The 26,194-nt window shown below is 41.1% G+C and overlaps 1 protein-coding gene across 1 annotated transcript in view; it reads left to right on the top strand.

The window, feature by feature from the left end:
• The window catches only part of CDH2 (cadherin 2), a 216,817-nt gene that overhangs the window by 179,035 nt on the left and 11,588 nt on the right, over positions 1–26,194 (top strand). Inside the window, exons 11-15 of the mRNA XM_059039741.2 lie at positions 31–173; positions 3,036–3,269; positions 3,592–3,825; positions 5,790–5,929; positions 26,014–26,178. Coding sequence (XP_058895724.1) covers positions 31–173; positions 3,036–3,269; positions 3,592–3,825; positions 5,790–5,929; positions 26,014–26,178 — 916 coding nt within the window. The remainder of the gene's footprint in view (positions 1–30; positions 174–3,035; positions 3,270–3,591; positions 3,826–5,789; positions 5,930–26,013; positions 26,179–26,194) is intronic.

Consider the following 26,194-nt stretch of genomic DNA (forward strand, 5'->3'; position numbering starts at 1 on the left):
TATTAAATGTGTTGTGCATTCATTTTGTAGATACACAAAATTATCTGATGCTGCCAACTGGCTAAAAATAGATCCTGTGAATGGGCAGATAACTACAATTGCTGTTTTGGACAGAGAATCTCCAAATGTGAAAAATAATATATATAACGCTACTTTCCTTGCTTCTGACAATGGTACGTAATTAAATATAGTCACTGTATTACCCTGGATGTTGCTAAGAGCATAGAGCCTTATCACAAATGCATCATCAGGAAATGAAGTTTTCTACAAAACCCAATTGTCTAGAAAACTGACCTTCATTCCTCTAAGGCCCCAATTTCTATTTTCCATTTCCACTGGGCTTTCTGTGATACATGCCCTGTCTTCTGTAATGAATGTTCCCCCAATGTCCTTATACCCTCCGTGGTTGCCTAGTAGTGTGATCACAAGCCTTTGTGGTTTTTCTGCCCTGCTGCACCTTGATGCCTCAGTGGCCCAGACACTGTGGTTTTTGAGGTGGTCTTTTTATGTTTCTTCTAGTCAACAAGGTGTTTGTTGCCATCAGTTTGTCTGTATCTAGCATTTTTCCTCCTTCCAGTTCCCTACCCCTAGGCTGCCATAGGCTAGGAAACTCGAAATTTCATGCCTAAATTGAAATAATTGAGTACTTGAGCTTTAGTGTGTTGGTTTTGAAAAGCATAAACATATAGTTTAGCATCTTTTTTATTTCTGGGTCTCTGCTGGATTCTAAATGGCTGCTATTAATAGAGAGCACTTTTTTTTTAGATATGTAAGATGAAAATGACTCACGTTAAACTGGAGTTGGACTTGTTTCAGCTCTCAATATGACATGGTTGAAGAGTGAAGCTTTGAAGTTCCACCTGACCCCCAGGGTCCAGACTCCAGTTCTATCATTTTCTAGCTGCAGGACTGGCAACAAGGTTTTACATCTGTCCATTTCCTTTTTCTGTTAAATAGGGATAATGGTAGCAGTATATAACTCACCGCGTACGGGGAAAGATAACAAGGCTTGGACATGTAAAGGTTTTAAAACAGTGCCTGGCACAAACTAAACACTCCAGTAAACATTTCTGTATGTGTTAATAGTTTTAAAACTGAATCATGACCATCTTTTAAAATCATTTTAATGTTGGACTATGAATGTTAGCATCTAATAAAAATAGTAGGCTTTTCTATTTGGTGGCCAAGATATGCAGTTTGAAAAACGTTGCATATCAACATTTTTGATAAGAACAGTTTCAAAGAACCTTTCCAAATCCTGTATAATAAGATTCATTGAGATCATTATCTGTCAGAAATCTACAAGGTGACAGGGCCAAAGCAATATTTCTTATCCTTTCTAATATGAGACCTACTGTTCAAATATTTAAAATTGAAACTTGGCAGGAACCTCTTCTGCCATTTCACATCAAAGCACAGCATTCGTGTCTGTTGTATATCGTCTCGCCGTATGTTAAGTGGTAGCTTTCTCCACAGTGAAACTTAAAGTAATATATCTTGCACCATTATGTTGAGATTTAAAGAGCTATAAAATTATATGTATATATGTTGGTTGTGAGTTACAACCAGATTTTTCATTCACCAAGGTGGATTGTTTTCCACTTGAAAGGGTGTTTGATACAAGAGAGAAGAAGTGAGCAGTTAAATCTGTGTAGCTGTGATGCTTTGCAAATGCACTTGACTTTAAATCACAAGGCTGGATTTAGAGCCCCAGTTCTGCTCCTTAATAATTGGACAAGCTATTATAGTCTCTGTGCCTTTGTTTCATTATTGATTGTTGTTTTTGCTGCTTGCTATTCTATGAAGTTGTTATGACCGTCAAATAATATTAAATGTGATAATAAATGTGAAACTACAAAGAATCATAGTGGTTCTGGTGCTATTAGAATATGGTGAACAGCCATCCTACCGCTCCACCTTAACCTCCCTTCTCTCAGAGCCATCCGTACTCCTTAGAGAGGTCCGTGGAGATTTCTCCTCGTCCCCTCCTGAGGAGTGTATGTGTGCACCTTCCTAGTTTCATGACCTTGGGCAGGTCACTTAAACCTCTGGGTTTCAATATTCAGCCTTATTTAGAAAATTCCTATATTTCTATTATATTAGATTTATATAATATATAAAAATTATATAATTAAATGTAATTGTCTTATATATTTAATTAATATTATGTTTATATAATAATGTTTTCATTCCATTTTACATATTTGTTTTATATTTATTTATAAATATTTATAACACAGCAGAGTCCAAATCACCAGTCTAAATTTTCACAAGTGATAAGTACAGAGACCGCATTTTATAGTGGAATGAGAATGGATTTGGGGTCAGGCAGACCAGTCTTTACTAGCAACCCTACCACTTCTAAGAGGGTGCGACCACGACCAGTTTACAGAAACTTCGGTGCCTGTCTGTTTAAACCTACTTCGTAGGATGACAATGAAATAATGTATAGGGAGCAACCTAATACTTTCTCAAGGAGGTAGTTGGTTGATCAGTAAATACCACGTCTCTTCTCCATGGGCTCCTCCCCAGGATGAGGTCTGTGGGTCCATATCACTTGTCTGTAGACCATTTCGATATTTCAGAGCAGTGTCTGAGCTTGAAAAGCATTCTCGGGTTCTTTTGCGCACATGGCTTGGTTCTCCCTCAGAGAGTAGGGCCCATGAGATCATGAGCCCGGGGTTCTGCTTCTCTTACATCCCCCCGGTGCCTAGAGGAGCGCGATGTGCACGGGGCCCAGAGTAAGGACGGCGAGGGCGCCGGATCACCCTTGGCCGGCCCAGAGGCGTGCGCATGCGCCTTGTTACCGCCCTCACCGCCCGCAGCCCCAGCGGGGGCAGCACAAGGGTCATCCTGCAAAAGAGGCATGAAGTGGCCTTGTACGAAAAACAGTCTGCCGAGAGGCTGTGGCAACTACATTCTTCCAAGGTTACGCAGTGATAGGGGCAAGCAGGCTGGGAACATACAGTTTCACCGTGAGTCTCAAGGGAAAGAATTGTTCAGCTTCCGTTTGTGGTTTTTTTCTCCCTTTTAAGGAATCCCTCCTATGAGTGGAACGGGAACACTGCAAATCTATTTACTTGATATTAACGACAATGCCCCTCAAGTGCTACCTCAAGAGGCAGAGACTTGCGAAACTCCGGACCCCAATTCAATTAACATCACAGCACTTGACTATGACATTGATCCAAACGCTGGACCATTTGCTTTTGATCTTCCTTTGTCTCCAGTGACTATTAAGAGAAATTGGACCATCACTCGGCTTAATGGTGAGAACAGGTTCATTATTTGAATATATGTGCAGTTGAGAGGCTTTGACCTGGCATGAAAAGTTCATTTTAAGTGCTTTATTATCTTCCCCTTAAATGTATTTTAAAAGCTACTTAATGTTTAAATAAGATATTAGAAGCCCTTAATGACAAAAAAAAAAAAAAAAAAAAAAAAAAAAAAAAAAAAAACTTGACAGTGCAGGATTGTTGAAATCTGCTTTATATGTACCATTGGGGAGGAATACGTTCTGGAAAATGCCATGTGTTTTTGAATCGTATAATGTATGAACTATCAGACTGTATTTTTCCCTTTTTTGTATAGGTGATTTTGCTCAGCTCAATTTAAAGATAAAATTTCTTGAAGCCGGGATATATGAAGTTCCAATCATAATCACAGATTCGGGTAATCCTCCCAAGTCAAATATTTCCATCCTTCGCGTGAAGGTTTGCCAGTGTGACTCCAACGGGGACTGCACAGATGTGGATAGAATTGTGGGAGCAGGGCTGGGCACGGGCGCCATCATCGCAATCCTGCTCTGCATCGTCATCCTGCTCAGTGAGTACTTTCCTCTCTCTTAGGTGTAATTCTTGTTGCTTCTAGGATGTTTAGCAAAGTAACTTTCTATTGTCACCTTTCATTGTTAAACTAACGACTCACTTCCACCTCTGAGCATTTTCTTGCAGCCACTCCCACTTGAGAATGAGAAAAGCCCTGAGCATCCTTGCAAGCACTTACATGTTTGCAGCAAACCCAGCCGGCCTACCTCTTTCGTGCCCTGTCGCAGTTTTCTGATGCTGATCGCTCGGGGAGCTGTAGCAAACTCTTTTCATAGAAAAATATTAGACAGTGCTCAGTTGGAGCCCTTCTCTTAGGATTCGAGTCTGAATTCATGGCACGTAGTTGGTGATTTCGGAAAATAAGTATATTGCTTTCCTTGGCTTTCCTTCATATAAAGTGCAGTCAGCAACCTTCTCCAGTCATGCAAGGATCAAGGTATTTGTTTTTGACGGGCTGTGTAAAATAGTGAGAGATTGTACTTCATATAGCACATTGGATAATAGAAATGATTGCACAGCTCAATAAACTGTCTGTCTTTAGAGCAAGTCTAGATTAAGGAATTGCTCCTTTTTAAAATACTTTGCAGTCTTTGGTTCAGTGGAATGCAAGGAATTAACCACTGGAAAGCACTTTAGGAACCACTTGTAAGCATGCAGGTTAAGAGAATAAATTGCCTGAACCCTGTGTTGTATTGTTGAATAGCAGCAAAACTTAGTTTACTGTGCGATTGTGCTACGCACCAATCACTTTCTTGAAAATGTTGGCCGTTTCTTTTATGTTTCCTCCGTTTGCAAGTGTTCTAGTAATTTAGAATCCTGTCCCTTTTTTTCTAAGCAATTACTGTAGAAGGCTAAGCATTTTTTACTTCCTATGTGGAGACTACTTTGACTATAATTTGAAACCTACATGCTACACTAATAATCCACTTGCTAGATTTAGTCCTGGAACAATGGCAAATGAGATCATGTATCTGGCTTTAAAAGGAGGATATTTACTTTTATGGCCAATAATAGAAATGTGCTCGACTAGAGTCATTCAATCTTTTGCTTCAGGATGTAAACTGATAGCCCCAGATTTTAGAAGGAATGTGCACTAGATGTACCCTTAAGGATATGCTTCAGTTTCAACTAACGTGGGGCATGTACGCCAACCTTATCAAGAAAGACCTAGAGCTGATGGATTGTGGCATGAAGAAGTGACTCAAGCCACTTTGAAGAAAAATGAATCAATGCTGATTTTAACATCAACGCACTGGAAAATTTATGATTCTGATCCTGGCACAGAAATGTAAAGCATGAACGCCTAATGTTATTTCAGTGCTCAAACTAATCCCCTGGCCTTCTTACCTGAAACATGCAGTTGAATCGGAAAGGGAAAAGCACAATAGTGTGGTAGAAAGACCCAGGCCCTTGGGAGTCAAAAATCCTCAAGATCAAGTCGCTGATCCAGGTCTAGTGTACTACCAAAGGCATCTTGGCAATCACGTCCTGTCCTTGACAAGTGCCCTTCTCTCTGATTTGGGGAGTAGAATGATGATGGATCAACTGGAATGAGGCAGCAATTAAATAATGAGGGACTATTTCACTTACTGTCGTTTGCTGTTCTGAAATTTACAAGCCATTATATTAAGCATATCCTATCCTCTGGCAAGACAAAGTAAAAGACAGAAATAGTTTTTGTCCCTATTTGTAGATGGTAAAACTGAGGACAGACATCCACTCAGTGAGTTCACAGGGCACCAGTTTGCAGAACCCAGGTCCTCACACTCTAAACCTAGCGCTCAGGGTCTCTGCTTTGTCTTGTCTCTGGTCATGTGAGGCCAGAAATAGGTAACAGAGTAGAAGATGCATTACAAGTTTTCCAGCCATGTAAGTATAAATTTTTAATGTTGAAGTCTGTGGTTAGACAGGTCAGGTTTTTAAAATTGCAATACTGTACGTCTTTACTCTCGTTCTGCCTAGTCCTCGTTCTGATGTTCGTAGTATGGATGAAACGTCGGGATAAGGAACGCCAGGCCAAGCAACTTTTAATTGATCCAGAAGACGATGTAAGAGATAATATTTTAAAATATGACGAAGAAGGTGGAGGAGAAGAAGACCAGGTGAGCAGTGTTTTAAATCTTTAAATCTCTAAGTGAAATTTTATCATCTTAAAATTAAAGTAGTGGGGAAAATATTAATACATAGAGTAAAAGAATGGGATCAAGTTTCTTTTCCTTTATCACATTATCAGACACTTGGTGAATTCTTTCCAACCTGTGCTGCTTATTGATTTTTTTTTTTTTTTCCAAAGTGCCAAATGTCATTGTTTTTATTTTGTGAGAAGATCATTAACATTGATTCAAGGAGCCCAGGATTGACACCTAATACTAATTATATCCATACTGATAAAAATGTTTTTCTTTACAGTTTTTCTTCATTGCATATCCAAAATAAAAGTAAAAGTAGTTTCTATGTTGGAATTTGGATATTTATCAATATGGCAGAAAAAGCACAGACTATTCATTTCATAAACGTTTACCAAGCACATTCAATAATCTAGGCACTATTTTAATCATTGGGGAAACAGAGGTGGGCAGAGCCAACAAAGATTTGCCCTCAAGAGTCTTACTTTTTTTTCTTTTTGGCCACACTGCACATGGCTTGCAGGATCTTAGTTCCCCAACCAAGGATTGAACCCGGGCCCTGGCAGGGAAAGTGCAGAGTCCTAACCACTGGACTGCTAGGGAATTCCCAAGAGTCTTACATTCTTGAGAAATATTTGCAGATAGAGACAATATCTAGTTTACCTCTGTACCCGTGATGTCTGTCATGGTACCTGGCTTATAGTAGTTGCTTAATAAATGTTGAGCTCCTGACTGGTTATAGAGTAACATGAGCTTCTGTGTGTACATGAGGAACTGCATCCCTGTTCAAGGATGGGAAGGACCAATAGGTGGAAAATGAAGAATTTTATCTGCTGGGAAGCAACATTTTAGATCTCATTATAACTAACACTTTCAAGGTCTGTACTACATACCAGGCATTCTGCTAAGCACATTAAATGCCGTTACCTCTTAAATCTTTGAAAGCCGTGTACTGTATTGTGACTATTTCCACTTTTGTGCTAGCAAACAGATTCTAGGGATTGTTGGAGTCTATAAATTCATACAACTACGAAGTGACAGAGGTAGGATTTGAATCCAGGTCTGTCTGATGCTACAGCCTAAGCTAACTATATAGTTATCAATATATAGTTCCTTTTGAAATTATCTGGAAGGTATGAGTATAATCCATGAGCAGTCACTGTGAGAGGTATTTCTTAGATACATTGGATAGCTCTCACTTCCATATACTAATGCAAGTGTTGGGGGTAGTAGTCCGGTAAAGAACCCAGAATCCTTGAGTCTTGGATCATTATCAGTAAATTCAAAATACTCTGTCTGCAGAGTATATACGTAGACATTAGTGATAGGACTGCTAACTTGAAAAATTAATTCAAGCAAATTTCTGAACGTGTTCTCTTTCTCTTATTTACTCCTTTGAGGAAATAACTAATACATCACTTTTTGTTTTACAAAGCACATTCACACCCATTGTTGTGTTTCGTCTTTGTGGCAGTCCATCAGACTTTTCCATTTTCCATTTGAACCGGTTTTGTGATTTGCTCTCCAAGTCTGTAACTGGCAGAGTCAGAACTCAAGCCCGAATCTTCCAATTCCCGATTCCATGCTTGGTTTACAATACCTCAACTCTCTCATTTAGAAGAGATGTGTATTTTAAATCTGTTGAAAACTTGACTCATGTGTAAAGCTGTATTGAATACTGACTAATTAAAGTGGCTCTATAAATACACACCAGGGTTTCTTGCTTACAAATGTCTTTGGATATTAAAATTCATGTTTGGCTTAATCCCTCATTAATCTGTCCTTTCACTTTCCTGAGCCATGTTCAAGAACACCAAACGTTATACTGATCACATTATCTCATAAATCTTCTTCTTTCAGCATTTTATTTTTCATGTCATTGTGCATAATTTTCTAGGCGTAAACCTAAACCCAACTCAGTGAAGCTTCGGTAAAAATAGTAACAACTAGAAGGATACCAGTCATGACTGGATGCTGCATAGAATCAAGAACCAAGATATTTCTCAGCATCCGAGGGTCTGGACCAGGGTACTTGATGTCAACTGATCTGGCTTTTTCTCCTCCCTTCCAATTCCTTTACGAAGTTATTTAATGAAATTTTATTGTTGTAGTTATTTTAGGAAAGACTTACTTCCATTACTGACTGTGTCCACTTAGATTGATGCTTGAAATCAAATGGTAAAACTTACCTATTGCAAGATTTATTTAAATTGCTATCATCAATCTTCAACCTCTTCTTTACCTGACCCAGGAAATTTTCTCTGCTCCCAGATCAACTCTTGGGCACGAATGTGTCGCTTCCTACCCGCTTTCTTGATAGTCCAAAGACTTCTGGAATTTGCTCGGGATTGACCTCAGTGGCTCATTTCTTTTTTTTTTTTTTTAAGAGACACTTTTTTTTTTTTTTTTTTTTTTTTTTGCTGTGTTGGGTCTTCATTTCTGTGCGAGGGCTTTCTCTAGTTATGGCAAGCGGGGGCCGCTCTTCATTGCGGTGCGCGGGCCTCTCACTATCGCGGCCTCTCTTGTTGCGGAGCACAGGCTCCGGACCTGCAGGCTCAGTAGTTGTGGCTCACGGACCCTAGTGGCTCATTTCTTTATTGAAATAGTGCTGGTCTTCCTGTGGCGTCTTTCTGTTGCCTCTTGGTTCTCTGATGGCAGTTTAGTCTAGATCAAGAGCCTCCACCCATTCTCTGATCCTGTTGTGACTCCCATTTGTGGTTCTCATTAGAGAAAATTGTGACAAAATTAGATAACGGGTTTTTTATTCACTCGAGCTTTTACCTCATAATAGCGGAATAAAATATGCAGCATAGGAAGGCTACACCGAAGGTTCTGTCTCCTCTGCCTCGAAAGTGGTTCATGAAATCCGTTCACTTTCACCATCATCCAGGCCACTGCCTTCACTTAGGTCAGAAGCATCACTGACCTGCGGCAGCCTCCTCATGAGTGTCCGGTCTCTGGATGCACACCCCATCTGCTCTTTGGAAATTATCAAATCCAAACTCCCTCCTTAGTATGACAGATCTGTGGCCCTGCACCCACCCTTCAGTGGACCCCCACTTTGTGCACTAGGTAAAGGCCTATGGGAAGGAGCCGGTGGTAGGTACAGGCTCCCCAAGGATGTGACTCCATCAAGCCTATATCCACTCCTGGCCACTAAAGTTTCCTTCAGAGTCAGGGCGATCTGTCCTTTTACCATTGAATGACTCTTCTCACTCTTCCTCCGGGGGCGGATAAGAGCAGTTATGGGTCTTCTTTCTCCTAGAAGGGGCTTGCTGGTTTCTCTATTTTCATTCAGTTAGATCTCATTATGTTTTTAGCTCTCTTATGTTCTCAGAAATCTGTGATTTAGTAACATACCTGGCTTGTTCTTAGCATTAGAGTGTAAATGATAATCTCATGCCTTTCTCTATCCCAACCGGAAGCAGAAGGCGTCCTCCCTGTTTAAGAGTATAATCATCACTCACATCAACAAAGTGTGTCTCCATTACCCCAGAAACTTACTGTGTTACCCCCCTGTCAGGTGGTAGGCCCTGTGTCAAAAGTGACAAGCATTTTTTACTTCTATCACCATAGATGGGCATTACCTGGTTTTGGATTTCATCATAAAAATGGATGTCAGACAGTAGGTACTTTTCCTGCCTGGCTTCCTTTACTCAATATTTTATCTGTAAGATTCATCCATGCTACATTTAGAAGTAGTTCATTTCTTGTCATTGCCAAATACTGTTGTGTTGTGAGAATTGACCACATTTTATTTATCCATCCTACTACACTTGGCATTTGAGTTGATCCAGCTGAGTTATTATGAATAAAACTGCTATGAATGTTCTTATGCCTGTGTTTTGGCACATTTCTGCTGGTATGTGTTCAGGGATTGAATTTCTAGGTCCTAGAATATGCATATATGCGCAGCCCTCAGTACAATCCTGCCAGTTTTCCGAAGTGATTGTACCAGTTCACACTCCCCCGACCACAGCGGCATATGAGACTTCCAATTTCCCTACACCCTCACTAGCCCTTGGGTTTTTTCAGTCTTTCAAAATTTTAGCCACTCTGTTGGTATATGCCTCATTATGATTTAATTGGGATGTTCCTACTGACTTACTTGCCATTTTGATATCTTCTCTGTGAAGTGTCTGTTCAGCTTATTTGTTTACTTTTCTATTGGGTTGTTTGTCTTTTTCTTATTGATTTGTAGGAGGGCCTTATAAACTATGGATATCAGTTCTTTGTTGCATAAAGTATTATAAATATCTTCTATCCTGTAGCTTGCTTTTTTATTCTTTTAGTGGTACCTTATGATGAAAAGAAGTTTTTCATTTTAATGAAGTCTAATTTATCAGTTTTTTCCATTATGGTTAGTACATTTATACCTATTTAAGAAAACTTTGTCTCCCTGAGTTAATGAATGCCCCACCCCCCAAAAAACTCTTGCCTTCTTGAAGCTTTATGGTTTTACCTATTATATTAAGCCTGTGATCCATCTGTAATGGATTATTCATGTAGTGTAAGTAAGCCAGAAAGAGAAAAACAAATATCGTATATTAATGCATATTTGTGGAATCTAGAAAAATGGTACAGATGAACCTATTTGCAGGGCAGGAATAGAGGAGCAGACGTAGAGAACAGACATATGGACACAGAGGGGGAAGGGGGGGTAGGACAAATTGGGAGATTAGGCTTGACATAAATACACTACCATGTGTGAAATAGCTAGCTAGTGGAAACCTGCTATATAGCACAGGAAGCTCAGCTCGGTGCTCTGTGACGACCTAATTGGGTAGGATGGGGGTGGAGGGAGGTCTAAGAGGGAGGGGATATAGATATACATATAGCTGATTCACTTCATTGTACAGCAGAAACTAACACAGCATTATAAAGCAATTATACTCCAATTTTTTAAAAAAAGATATAGATCAGGGGTCTCTTTTGTTTTCTTCCTAGCTAGCTATCCAGCACTGTTTACTAAAAAGATAACCCATCTCCATTGCATTGAAGGGGTTCGTTTGTCATAAAGCAGGTGGTTATATATGTGTGGACCTGTGGGGTGGCTTCCAGATGCTCTGTGCTGTACTAGTTGTCCTATTTGTCTATTCTTAGGCCAATACCATGCTGTTTTCATTACTAGAGCTTTCTAATATATCTCCCTATCTGTTAGGATATTTTCTCCAATAGAATTCATCAAGATTTCTATTTTAAAGTTTTGGATGGATTTTATCATTTACTTTTTTTCCTTAAGAAAAAGAAACACTTTATTTAATACTCTTACTTTCTAAGTGAATTTATGCCAAATGCATCTCCATGTTCTAAACAAGATGCCATTGCTTTTTAATCTTAAAATCATAGCCAGTTCCTGAGAAGTTCAGTTTTGTGAAGTATACTGTTGTCCATAATTCACATGTGGCTCCCTGTTAGAAATTCTATTTCTTTGAAGCATGCATTAAGCCTTTTTAGCAACAGACTTCGGCTCATATTTTTTTATTGTTTTTTTTTGAAGGCATTATGTTTTTACAAGAGTGAGCCTCGGAAATGGAACTGGTGCCATGTTACATTCTAGACAAGTTTTGGTCGATTTTTATTACACGTAGCTGGTATTTTACAGAGTATGGGTGTTACCTCCAGATGTGGGTGGAGACTGTGCCACAGGAAACAGACAGCTTGTCATGATCAGGCTGTGGTCTGCTGGACGTCTCCGCCAGACAGTCTTTCAGAATCATCAGCTTTCAAAGATGGTTAGATCTCAGAGGTCAGTTTAGCTAGTTGGTGGAGGGTTGTGGCTACAGGGAAAGGCAGGTCTGCAGCAGCTGTCGCCAGGAGGCTATGATGCATAGCCTAAAGCTGTCTTAGCCAAAATTCTTATTCTTCCTGCGCAGAGGAAGTATCCTTAAGGAGCTAACTGATTAGAAAGAAAACAAAGTAAAACAGTCCTTTACAAGGGAGCCTTTATCTTCCCTGCTGTTGATTAGCATCTCTGTTTAAGTTCTGTGCCAAAACACAGGTTGCTAGTTTCTTTGACAAAATAGCTAAAAATATAGGCCTAAGAAAAGAAAAACAAAACAAACAAAACCAAAAAACACCTCCACATCTTTTGTCTTGTGTACAGTAGACTTTTCTTGGTGCGTGTGGATATTCTGCTCTGGTTTCCATTGTCATGTGACTAGGTTGGGCCCGTCTTTGAAACTGGCATTAGATGTGTTCTGAACACAACCATTATTTCCTCACAGTGCTGTTGGCAGTTGGACAGACTCAGTATAATGCCCAGTCTCTTTTCAGAGGGTGAGGTCCCTTCTTTATCTGCTTCGCTGCCGTGATCAGGGGGGGTTTTGGGTGGTTATCAAGTCATGTTTAATTATCCTCATTAGTAAATGTCCTTCAGTGCCCTTTTGGTCAGTGGAGCTGGTTGCAGACACTGTATCCCTTTTCATGATCTTTGTATCTAGTTCCTTCCATATCAGCATCACTAATAAAATATGGGTGAATGTACAATGTAATCACCTGATAGTTCACTTCTCCTGGAACCATCCCCTTTTAGCCCCAGGATGGGAAACAGAAACTGTTAGCCTCCTGCTCTTTAGAGCTTAGACTTCATTACGATTACTGTTATATTAAACAAACATATACTGAATGGGTATTATGTCTATAATACTCACTAGTGCTGTCTTTAAACAACCTCTGCCTAAATCTCTTGACACTATACAGCTTCATTCTCCATAATAACAGCAGAAGCTATGGTTGGGGGGCGGGGTGTGTGTGGTAACCCAGGTATTAGGCACTGTACTGAATACCTGTACTAAGTGCTTTATATCCATAATTTCATTTGACCCTCCCCCAGTCCAGCAGAGAAGGTCCCCACTGTTAGAAAGTAGTGAAGGTGGGAATTAAATCCCAGTAGGCCTGAGCCCAAAGAAGATGGTACCTTCCTTGGCAAAGCTCAAGCTCAGCCTGGCAATGAAAACAGTGCCTTTCAGAATGTCATCTGAATTTATCAGAAGAAGCCCGTCCCCTCCTTGAAGTAGGCTCCGGGATCTACAGTAGTTTTCTCTGCTCTTAAAATTTAACTTGAAAGATTTTCCGTTCCCGAGGCCTTGGACTGTTTGGGGGCTCTGGGTCTATGAAAGAAGGTGCTGCTACGCACATTCGGAGGTTTCTCCAGTGACAGTCAGTGGACGCTGGGAGCCTTAGGACCACAGCTGGTGGTTCAGGGGAACAAGGGTAGCAGTAAGGGAGCAGGCTTGTCATCTGTGCAAGCAGAGTCAACTCTTTGAGTTTAACGCTGATGCTGGTCAGAGCTGATGCTGACGGAGAGTGTGAATAGCTGCGTGAAGACGCCACATTGGTTTGCTCTGGGTCACTCTTGGGATTCTCAGCCCTTGTTATCCACTGGGTACCACTCTGAATTCCCATACCTACTGCTGCTTTTGAGCATAGCCTCACAATTGGCGAATAAGCTGTTTGCTTCTCAGTCTCTTGCCCCAAGGCCCAGCACCTCTTGGACTCAGCAGGCTTCACATTCCAGGCCGATGGGGACTCTCGGAATGCCCAAATTTGGTTCCTGAAGTCTTAGAGACATGCTCTGGGCTAGTTTCTTTTGCACTAGAGATGGTTCTGAGCTCTCTGAGAAGGTACTTGCTACCAGCCCTGATGGTTTGGGGCTATGTCAGAAAGCTGGATTCTGGATCACTTGAAAGTCACAGTTCAGACACAGGGGGCGTCTGTTCATGAAAAGCCCACGGCTGTGTTTTATTCAGCTGGCAGAGTTTAAAAACTGACAAAAATTCACATAAAAAAATTCTGGCTCTTCCTGTCCTCTCAAAAAATGGAAAGATGGGCTTCCCTGGTGGCGCAGTGGTTGAGAACACGCCTACCGATGCAGAGGACACGGGTTCGTGCCCCGGTCCGGGAAGATCCCACATGCCGCGGAGCGGCTGGGCCGGTGAGCCATGGCCGCTGAGCCTGCGCGTCCGGAGCCTGTGCTCCGCAACGGGAGAGGCCACAACAGTGAGAGGCCCGCGTACCACAAACACACACATACACACACACACACACACACACACACACACACACACACACACACACACACACACACAAAGGAAAGATGGCCTGCATTCTGACATGGCAGTGATTGTTGGAAACTAAACAGGGACATCTTCTTTAAGCAGCAAGCGCGTACCAGTAATTGTTGGGTTTCCTTTTTTCCATACCAGGCCAGCTTTATGGATTTATGTTATCCGCCTATCCTTTGTAGATACCCCTTTTTGCAGACTCTGATTCAACTCTATAATAATTATTATGCTGTGGATGAAAAAAACCAAATTCCTATGGGTAGGAGGTACTACAGTGCTCTGAAACCATGGGATAGTTTCCTGTCGTGTTGGTTTTTGAAAAAGAGAAAGAAAGGGAATTAGCCACAAATATATTTAGGCAGATCTCTTAGTTAAAATAGGCTAGCTGCTGTAACAAGCTCTAAGACTTCAGTGACCGAAGCCTCACTGAAGTTTATTTCTTGCTTGCTTGGCCGTAATTGGGTTTCGCGTCATGGGAGTTTGGAATGGGGAGAGAAAGCGTGTGCCCTTCCACGCGGTCACTCAGGGACTTAGAGCGCCAGTGACTCCTCCATCTTCCACATGTGGCTTCCAAGTTCACCCTAGCCATACCCACATGTGTCACTGGGTGACAGAAGGGCAGGAAGGATGATTTGTGGGAGATTTTCATGGGCCAGGCCCGGAAATGAGACACATCACTTCCACTCCTGCCTTGAGAGGAGAATAAATGGGTTTGGTGACCAGCTGGAAGGCTCTTGCCACCCTGGTTAGGTACCCGAGTTTAGAGACTCTCTCTGAGGTTCTGTGAGAACATGCTTTCTCGCAGTAACTACCCACCGCTAGATCAAGAGCATCGATCTGACCCATCCAGATGTGTCAGAAAAAAGTGGGTCCCTGGACACAGAGGAGACACAGGAGGTCCAGCAGGAACACGGGACACTGTGTGTCGGGCTCACCCAAATCCAGGGAGAGCAGCTGTCCCCCGCCTGGAGAGCACTGCCCCTGCGCCGCCCCGGGGGACACTAAGGTCTTCTTGGTCGAGGCCCAGCACTTGCACGTGAAAGGACTCACATATTTAAGGATAAAAGGAGTCATGCCAGGAGCTCTTTTTAGTGGGCAGGGATTCCAAAACCCACAAGATCCAGATGTGACTGATGTATGAGTGTCAACTGGCTTTTTTATTTTTTTCAATGAAATTAATGTCTTATGTGATTTCTAGAAATTAGTCTCAGTATTTAAGTAGATCAGATCCCCAGCATCTCCATGACACAGAAAGCACATTTAACAAGAGTTGAAGTGCCTGAGATGGGGAAAGAACCCACAGTTCCTGTGACTCAGGGTTTGGCTTTGAGGAAGGGGGACAGCGGGTTGATGACTCAGTTTTTCCTCTCATTGATGCTCCACCTTGCATTTTAAACCGCAGTAGAATTGAACTTCCTATACATCTAACCTGTCTCATGCTGTTTCACACTTTTATGGCTTAGTCCACAGTCTTTCCCTACCTAACTCTATTCAGCCCCCAAGATTCCATCTCGAGACATCTCTCAGGGTCGCAGGCTGAATCAAGTGTCTCTGCTGCGTGCTCCCACAGCATATCCCGTGTCTGCCTCTATTTTGAGATCTTGTGTGCAGCCCTGGTCCTGACCTTAAAGCTCGTGAGAGCAGGGACTTGTCACATTCATTTTTTTATTCCAGTATCTAGGACAATTGGCACCTCTCAGGCACTCATAGAATGTTTGTGCATTGGGCCCTCTTCCAGAATCTCTTAGTTTGCAAGTCTTTCTACAGGGTTAATCGAACCATTACAGCCTGATAACTTCACTTTCATTTTTTGAAATCTGTGATGGCTTCAGGAAATGATGATCAGATTCATAGCCAGTGTTTCATTACATACTTGTCCCGTGTCAGGCACTGGGCTCTGCTCTCAGTTCACACGTCTCTTATAATCTTCTATAACCCCAACAACCCTACGCAGTAGATATTGCCATTAGTCCAGTTTTCAAACCCAGGTGCATGTGACTTGAGAGGCCCAGCTCTTATGCGCAGGGGTGGAGGTCACGTGAAAGACGTTTTATTTACTCTTGCTTGTCTGTTGCAGGCAGGTGTTACTCGGTAGAAACAGTGAGACTGGGTGCTCAGCCTCAGCTTATTAGGTGACCACTGGTAATCTGGCTTTAGAACAGGCAAAGGGTAAGACCCAATTAATTCGTTAAGCATGGCTTGCAAAATTGAGCACATTTTGACACTGACAAATGTAGACTCTGGAAAAGCAATCTGAGCAGCCAAGTTATTAAAAGACCTGAGATACAATCTGGGCAACAGGTACTAAACTCTAAAATCCACACTGGATACCTAGACAGAAGGATGAGGCACAGGTACAAGAAAGCACCTGGAGGCCAAACCAGCCACTTCCCTGAGACCAGGGATCTCTGCTTGAGCCCAGACGGTCTCTAAAGATTACCCACCAATCTCAGGAACCAGCCCCAGTGTGGGCAACCAAGCCTGACCCTCTGACTCAAGCAGAGAATGAAACTGGTATATTTGATTCTTCGAAATAACTGCTTTACAAAATCATTCTGCTTTATAAACAAGCTAGCAGATGGCTGACTCTGGACACAGCTGTGGAGACCACTTTCCACATTTTCATTGTTGGCCAAAGCACACTCTTTTAAATATGTTCCCAAGTTCTTCATCCATTTATACCCACCTGCAAACACCAGTATATATTAGCTATTGAAAGAGTGACACTGATTTCACAAGAGGAAAGTTTCACCAGGAATTTGGGTTAGCACACTGCCATCCCTTTCTTTTCATGCTGTTTTCAAAAACCCTCATGACCCGGTGACTCACTGGTAGGCTACAGACAACATATGCTCTGAACTGGTTGGTACCCATTCCCTACTGGGCATTCAGTATTTTTAATGTGCACTTGATTTGCACATGACTTCTTTATTTACTCTCCTGATCACTTCACGTAAATTAACACAATATTTTATGTAATTCATCTTAATGTTTATTCTTCCTGGCTGATTTTAAGTTTATTACATTTAGTTTTAGAGGAATGGAAGGTTACCCAGCAATACAGAGATAAAGATTTGTATGCCAAGTATGTGTTCCAGGATGTAAAAAATAGCTAAGATACTAAGTGGTATATGCCAGACTTCTACCAGTTGGCCAAATCTACCAGTTGCCTATTTTTATAAAGTTGTATTGGAACTTTATAAAAATTCCACTTTGTGTGGCCTTGTGTCATGTCCACAGCTTATGTACTGCCTATAGCTACTGTTACACAGCAGCAGCAGAGTTGAGGTATTTTGACAGAGACTCTATGGCCCAAAAAGCCTGAAATATTTACTATCAGGTCTTACAGGAAAAGTTGATCCCTGCTATAGACTTCTTTCCATTAATGAAGTCTTCATTCACTCTTTTGTCCAAAGGTTGAATACTCTGAAGGTTAGCACAGGAAATTTATGTAATCTGCCCAAGGTCACCCAGATCGATAGGGTAGAGCCAGGATTTGAATCCAGATGCTCTGATTTCAGAATCCATTTTTAAAAATCACAATACAATACTCCCTTTTCTATATTGATTTCATCTGTAAATTTATCTTAAAACAAAGACTATATCTCTTTAGGAAATTCCAAAACAACGTGACATAAACTAGTGAAGGATTTTGATGCTGTCACCATATTCCCAACCAAATACTGCCATTACTTTATTACCTATCTTTAGATTTCCTCCAAGATAGAATAATAGGTCACGCTAAGATAGAATAACTTTGACCTTTTCAGGGTGGTGACGTTTTTGTTTTATGTAAGGAGAAGTTGGAGCTTGGGGTGAGAATGTATTACTGAAGATGCATTCGGAAAGCTATACTTTTTGTCTCCCAAGACCCACAGTGCTTGAAAGAGTTAAGAAAACATGTCCATGTTTATAGGGCTGTAACTGAATTACATGGAAAGAATGGGAAATTACAAACATTAGGATAAAAAATAAATCTCAAGGGCTTCCCTGGTGGCTCAGTGGTTGAGAGTCCGCCTGCCGATGCAGGGGGCGCGGGTTCGTGCCCCGGTCCGGGAAGATCCCATGTGCCGCAGAGCAGCTGGGCCGGTGAGCCATGGCCGCTTGAGCCCGCGCGTCGGAGCCTGTGCTCCGCAATGGGAGAGGCCCGCGTACCACACAAAAAAAATAAATTAAAAAAAAAAAAATCTCACATTTTGAGAGGAGCATCATCTTTCTGAAGCCCTGTTACTCTGCTAGAAATGCTTTGTGTATCCATATCCTTATTTCTTTCAGCAGCACCTCTTTCACAGCTCCTTACACCTTCACTTTCCATATTTTTGTAACAGTTTTATCTATTACGTTAAATTTATATTAGCTTTAAATGTGTCCTTTTAAAAGACACTAGACTAAAAGCTCTATGAGGTCAGTAACCGAGTCTATGGCCCAAGAGACTCTTCAGAAAGTCTTTGTTGAACCAAATTGAATTGCATTATATTTGCTGCATTTGTTTCCAAACGAACGTGCCATCATTTTACCATGGGAAATAAGTTGGGATAAAATTTCAACAGTGCCAGTTTCTGAAGCAGAACCACAATTTTGCACCAGAGAATGTGCTCATTCTCAAAAACAGAATTTTAAAAGAAGCTGTGACAGGGCAGCATGAACAGTAAACCATGGAAGCAGAAGCAATGGATGTGTTGTTTAGTGGAGATTCACCTGCCTCCCACTGTGGGGAGTGGTAAAGTGGCTCTCCAGTGAGATGAAAACGTAGATGAAAACAGAGAATGGGGGACCTTCATCTATATATTAAGTCTCCAAGTTATCTTATTTCTATTCGGCTTATGATTTAAACCAGAAAAGCTGTTAGCAAATCTTTTGTTTTGGGGGCTTTCTTAATCCCTAGAATCAACCTCGTTTTCCACATCAATTCCCCTGTGTAAATAGTTACCGTCATAACTATACCTCACTGGGGAAGAAAATCAGGTTGTAATGTAATTTACATAAAGCGTGCAAGTATATTCAACTTACCTGTCAGCAGCTGTATAGTAATGTGTTGACACCTTATCGCTGTTTTATTCAATTATTTTAACGCCAGGAGCTATATAGAGGGAGGTAATACTGTTCTCCTTTTCCATCTCCCATTTCCTTTTTGTGTCTGACTGAAGGGTTTCTTACCTGTGCCACAGGGAAGAAAAAGAAAAAGGTATCGGGTACGTTTTTTTTTTCCCTTGAGAATTTTGTCCATTTACTTTCATGTTAGTAGTTTTATTTCTCTCACTCAGTCTTGAAACATTAAAAATATTTACCTTATCTATATGGGAATTTGAAAGTTACTTGCCTTTGCTACTATAAAAGGAACATTTTCCACTTGCACCAACCAGCCAAACTGGCTCTTGTGTTCCGTCCCTGGTTCTCACCGGTGGAGGTTGAGAAAGGACCAGGAAGTTTGAGAGCCCTCCCCATCCCTCACGTGACAGACTGTTGTTGACCCCCAAGTGAAAACTCCTTTCTGACTAAAAGTGAGGCTTTAACCAGCTCTGCACAGACCAGAGTTCTGGATTCCAGTGCCTAGTTAGCATAACCACCTTGAACTTCCCTTCTGGCTCTTAAAGCCCCTCATTTTCCCCCCTTCAGCAAACTCTTCTGTCCCTTTCTTCACTGGCCCAGGCAACAAGGTACGGCCTTTTTTTTGAAGTATAGTTAATTTACAATGTTGCGTTTAATTTCTCCTGTACAGCGAAGTGACTCAGGTATACAAATATATATTCTTTTTCATATTCTTTTCCATTATGGTTTATCACAGGGTATTGAATATAGTTCCTTGTGCTATATAGTGGGACCTTGTTGTTTATCCGTCTTATATGTAATAGTTTGCATCTGCTAATCCCAAACTCCCAGTCCTTCCCTCCCTCACCCCACCCCGCCCTTGACAACCACAGGTCTGTTCTTGTCTACGGCCATACCACCCTGAACGCGCCCGATCTCGTCTGTTCTCTATATATGAAGATACAGCTTTTTTTAGTTGTTATTTTGCTTGCTCTGGTGGTCTCTGTTTGCTCCTTCCACACTGTTTAACTGAGTCCATGATCTTGGGCAAATCATTAACCTCTCCAAGTTACGGGAATCAATGGGATAGAACAACACTCTCTTGGCAGGATTTTGCTTGGAGCGTCTGAGATATCACATAAGGAGGCACCTAAGGTAACTCCTGACAGATGATGGGCACCAGGTAAAGGCTGGTTTCCTTCTTTCACACTCTCAGAGCTAAAAATGGCATCAGGCACCCAGTAAGCTCTCTTTAGATACTCATGAAACGGTAAATGAATATTTTCATCGCTCTCTAAAACAGATGTAATTGCACAATTCTGTAGCTTCTGCCAGCCACAGAGCTTTCTGAAATTTTTGCCTGGGAATCTAGAATTTCACTTTATAATGAAGCAGCATTTTATTTTATTTAAACGTAACCAAATGCCTTCAGGTCGATTCGTGGTATCATTTTCTGAACCAATTATAAATCATTGCAAGTCAGTGGAATTTAATAAGGAAAGGCAGAACCAGAGTTAAAGCTGCTGACTAACTTCTTACTGACTCTCCCAGAATTGTATCACCTTTAAGACATTTTAAATCATAGAGCCAAAGAGAAGTGTTTTCAGTTACTTGCAATGTTAATATTTAAAAACTCTAATTCCATGCCTGCGTCTCAAGATCATTGTCAAATAACACATATTTCAAATGTTAGTTAAAATAAGATTTTCCATGGCCTTCATTTGAAAACTGGATTTCTCTGGGAAGTTAATGTTGACAAAGTAAGGTTGACAATCATAAGAGAATTTTCATATCCACTTTTTCTCTGGAGAGTTTTAGGAACCAAATAAAGATTTCTTCTGGGTTCTTTCTAATCTTCAGAAGTAAGGCCATGAACCCAGTGACCCTGAGAATGTTTTCAGTCTCTGTAATTCTCTTTAGAATTCTTCTCCTACATGCTGTAATTTGTGTGTTTAAGTAAAGCATCATGGGATTATAAAGATATATAATTTAGGATGTATAATTTCACATAGAGTGACCCCTTATCAAAAGGCTTAAAATTGGACCCTCAGGTCAGGACTCTGCCATATAGCACAGATGGATGTGGACAGAAAAACCCGTCTCTGTGATCTGAAGACACTTCTGCCCACTTCATACGACCATCGTATTTTCATATCCCGTATTTGCAATAGACAAGCGAAACCATCACAGAGAAAAGTTAAGCCGCGTGTTTTAACCCAAATTCTAGTTTCCTGTAAATCAGTGGTTTTGTGCCTCCTTTTTAGATATCAGTGTGTCTGAGGAACATGACACGTTTGCATCATGGAGGGGGAGGTACTCACCATGGCAAAGAGTCTCAGCAATGGGACCCAGGGTCTTTTTCCCGTCCTCCCCATTGTGAATTACTGCCATGGCGTGTCATGTGATCCAAAGCACATTTCTTGCTCTTGTGCACACATCTGGCGTGAATATCATCCCTGAGACTTTTATTCAACACATTTTTAGTGAGCACTTTCTATGGGCCTGACATATTGACCACAGACATCTTTAGACTTCCTGCTCTGGTTCTTAAGATAGTAGGAAAGGGCTATCGAAAGAAAGGTAAGAATCTGTAAATGAATATGCTGATGCATGTATACACTAATAAGTGAAGCAGGCCAGGTGGACAGTCTGTCCTTGTCCAAAGGAGGTAGATGCTCTCAGCTGTAACAGATTGCTGTGTCAGAAGTTAAGCCTGGTTTTACACCACATCTTCCTGTTTTCAGGTAAAATATCCCAAAGTCTGTGTGTTGACAACTTATTAGAAAATTTTTTCAACACTGTCAACCAAACATAATGCATTTCTGCTTGGAACCTTTGGATATAGTGGGAGCTGTATAAGAAATGGGGGTGGACTAGTCCTTTCCACGTAAGAAACATCCCATGCCTCTCGTGGCTCCAGTTATGCCAAAGAAATCACTCTGTATTCTTATATGGAGTTGTCGCGATATACTGAGGACGGTCAAGGAATGTGTCACCAGGTTAAAGACAGTCCTCCAGCATAAGATTCAATTACTTAATTTCATGTAATTGAGACTTCTAATAGAGCATTTTTCACCCTCGGTGTAAAAATATTTATTAACTGTCATCATCCCTGTACTTCGAGTCTGTTTTTCCCTTTCTACAAAAAGCTTCCATCATTGTCAGAAGACAAGCTTACTCGTGGTTAAGCCCCTCTATTAAGCTTGATAGTTATGTAATTAAACATCGTCTGGAAAACGATGCTTCTTCATGTGTAAGCATTCAGAATTCTCTAAATGAATCCCTCTTTTTATTTTGTATAACATTTTAACATTTCAAAGGCTTTCCCGTCTGTCATACCATTATGTGGCTCTGCTTTAAGATAGTCCATAAATAACTCACACGTCCTAAAAAATTTTAAATGGAGCCCATGTGTGCAAGGTGTTTTCACTCAAGTTTTGTTTGTGTGCTTTGAAATACTCTGCCCTCACAAAAGGAGACAGCCTCCCCATGCCTTTGCTCATGCTGTTGATTCCCCCAGAATGGTCCTTTCTCCCAAACCCATGTGTCGTTCAAGGTTCGAACCTAACGCGCTCTTTCCCTCTCTGAGCATTTTATACTTGGCGATGTACCAATCGTACATCTCACTCTGGCTTGTCCTACTCTGTGTGCCTGCCTCCCCTCCCGTATCACCTTGTCCATCCCTCAGAGGAGGAGCTTTTCCTGAGTGCCTTCACTCGTTAGCTTAGTTGAAGCCCTTGTTGGTAAAGAGTTGTTTAGAGAAGGGTTGTCGGAACAACTAGGGCGTGTCAATGAACAGAGCTCTGTTTTAGATTGACATTTGGAAGTCAGACACACCTGATTTTGATTCTCATGTCAATCGAATACCAGCTGTGTGACCTTGGACAAGTTACTCAACCTTTCCGAGTCTGTTTCTTCATCTAAAATTATGGTAATAGAGCATTCTTCAGAAAGAAGAAAGGAGAAAGTATCAGTGAGAAGACACTTACAGGAGGCTGGTATAGCTCCTGATACATAGTGGGTTGAATGTCAGTGACTCCTTTGTTGTTTTAATCATTCTCACATTCCTGCCCCTTCTCCCTCATCCATCCAACCTTGTAGCTGGGACTTGACTCACCCTCCCAGATGCCTGCGCCAGGAGCTAGGCTTTGGAGTCTAATCCATTTGGAGTCAGAGCCTGTCTCTGTGTCTCAGTAGATCTGGAGCCATCGACAGATGACATGGGTGATTTGAGACTCAGTTTCCTCAATTCTTAAATGAGGACAGTGTTGTTCAGAGCATTAAATGAGCGAACATATGTAAAGGATCTCGAGCATTGCCAGAACATGGTAAATATTCAAGCATCAAATGAATCAAAACCACTATAGAGATAACTGTAAACAGTTTTGAGCTGGTTTCAGACAGAGATGAAGCCTGAACTAAAAAGAGTACCAGAAAATCTGTACTTTCTGTAAATATCAACAGTAAATTAGAGAATTTCAGTGAAGCTGGGGATGTGACGTTTTATATCACCAGAATTTAGAGGTTTGAAAACTATAAAGTATTTGCCCAAACCTAAAATTTTTGATATATTTCCACATTATAGTTAGTGTCTTTGGACATTCCTGTCCAGCTGGCTGATGCTAAAGCTGAAAATAGTTCTGAAGATCCAACCAATGCCCAGAACATCGTTCTTCCCAAGTTCTTCTCTGCCCCTCAAAGTGGACAGGCTGCATTTCCAAGACATTCCCACAGGACTGCACCAGAAGAGAATCCACACTCCCTGGCTTCTTACCTCTGGGCCAGAGGTTGCACAACTCTTTCTTTAAAGAGCTAGATAGCAAGGCTTTGGGGGTCACGTATAGTCTCCGTAGAATATTCTTTGTCTTCTTTATTGTTACTGTTGTTTTAAATAATCCTTTAAAAATGTAAAAGCCATTCTTCAAGAAAAACAGGCCACAGATCAGACTGGACCCACCAACAATAATTTGCAGACTCTAGATCAGCGGTCCCCATCCTTTTTGGCACCAGGGACCGGTTTTGTGGAAGACAATTTTTCCACGGACCAGGGTGGGATGGGGTGATGGTTTGGGGGATGATTCAAGTGCATTATATTCATTGTGCACTTTATTTCTATTTTTTTTATTACATTGTAATATATAATGAAAGATTATACAACTCACCATACTGCTGACAGGAGGCGGAGCTCAGATGGTAATGCGAGCGACGGAGCAGCTGTAAATACAGATGCAGCTTCACTCGCTCACCTGCCGCTCACCTCCTACTGTGTGGCCTGGTCTGTGCCCTGGGGGTTGGGGACCCCTGCTCTAGACCACTGAATGGAGGGAGGAGTGAAGTGGTTTTGAAACCTTGATGAACTAATGCCTTCCTCTAAGTAAAGGAAAATACACTTGCAACAATTTTTGTTTAATATGAAAGCAATGTAACATTGTAGGGGAGGAAAAAGTTTTCTCGACCCTCCTCAGGTCCCTGGCTGGGTCTGAAAATTAAACCAACAAAGACAGATTAACAAGAGAAGAGTGCACACCTTTGATGGAACTTTTACCTGTACTTGGGGGCCTTCACAAGAGAATGAAGACCTGAAGAAGTGATCAGAGCAAGAAGAGTTTATACCCTTTAGACAAAGAAACAGTAAACTTGTAAAGAATGGACAAGACAAAGGGTTTAGGCTAAGAGTAGTAAATGGTGAAGTAACTAGGAAGTTAAGGGTTAGTTTAAGAAGGTTTGCCATACAAAGAAAAAGAAAAAGAAATAATACCATTTGCAGCGACATGGATGGACCTAGAGATTGCCATATTGAGTGAAGTAAGTCAGACAGAGAAAGACAAATATCATATGATATCATTTATATGTGGAATCTAAAAAAAAGGGTACAAATGAACTTATCTACAAAAAAGAAATAGAGTTACAGATGTAGAAAACAAACTTATGGCTATCAGGGGTAAGGGGGGAGGGATAAATTGGGAGATTGGGATTGACATACACACTACTGTATATAATAAAATAGATAACTAATAAGGACCTACTGTATAGAACAAGGAACTCTACTCAATACTCTGTAATGGCCTATATGGGAAAAGAATCTAGAAAAGAGTGGATATATGTATATATATATGTGTATATATATATATATATATATATATATATATATATATATATATATATAACTGATTCACTTGGAAACTAACACAACATTGTAAATCAACTATACTCTTATAAAAAATTTTTTTTTAAATAACATTTCATTATAGTAATAAAACACACCCAAATATGACCGCTGCATTGCAGAATTACAGATGAGATTGCTTTCTTTATAACTTTTTTTGTTTTCTGAGTTTTATATCATAAACACGTAATTCTTTTATCATTAAAAAAAGGTTTGTGCAGAGTTCTAGGTCCCAAATCCTAGACTCTGATGATGAAGAGAACTTTCCTCCTCCTGGTTCAGGAGGGGGCTTTTCACATGGGAACGTTATGACCTGTTTCAGGGAAGAAGGGTGAGGTGGGAAGAGTCAGAGTGACGTTCCTGCTTCTGCCGTTTTGGGAAAGAATGAATGCTTGAGCTTCAGCTATTTAATATGCCACGATGCCATAGTTTGGGGTAGCCTGTCCTGAACCCCATCAACATTAAGCTAGTACTTTTACTTCTATGGTACAACTATATTTTCTAGTCGGTTTTTTAGTCACTTTGTAGTGGGACCTCATCTCACTGCTGTTTCCCATTGGAAACTGATGAGGAACATAGGAAAGCAGATGGCGCACAGACTGTCGAAATGAAAAACACAGAAGAAAGAGCTGCGTGAAAGAAATATTTAATCATAACATGAAAAGCTCCTAGTGGCAACTTTTCCATTATGTTAAATTTCATTCATTTCTCTGCATTCTGGGTATGAGTTTAAAAACAGAGGTTGTAACTTTCCATCTTAATGCCCATCTCCCATGGGGTGTTGGTGTTGTCTCTTGCAGGACTATGATTTGAGCCAGCTTCAGCAGCCTGATACCGTGGAGCCGGATGCCATCAAGCCAGTCGGAATCCGACGGTTGGATGAGAGACCCATCCACGCTGAGCCCCAGTACCCGGTTCGATCTGCAGCCCCGCACCCTGGGGACATCGGTGACTTTATTAATGAGGTGCAAAGAGAGACTC

Source organism: Kogia breviceps, chromosome 15 (assembly GCF_026419965.1).
Source record: "Kogia breviceps isolate mKogBre1 chromosome 15, mKogBre1 haplotype 1, whole genome shotgun sequence".
Taxonomy (NCBI): Eukaryota; Metazoa; Chordata; class Mammalia; order Artiodactyla; family Physeteridae; genus Kogia; species Kogia breviceps.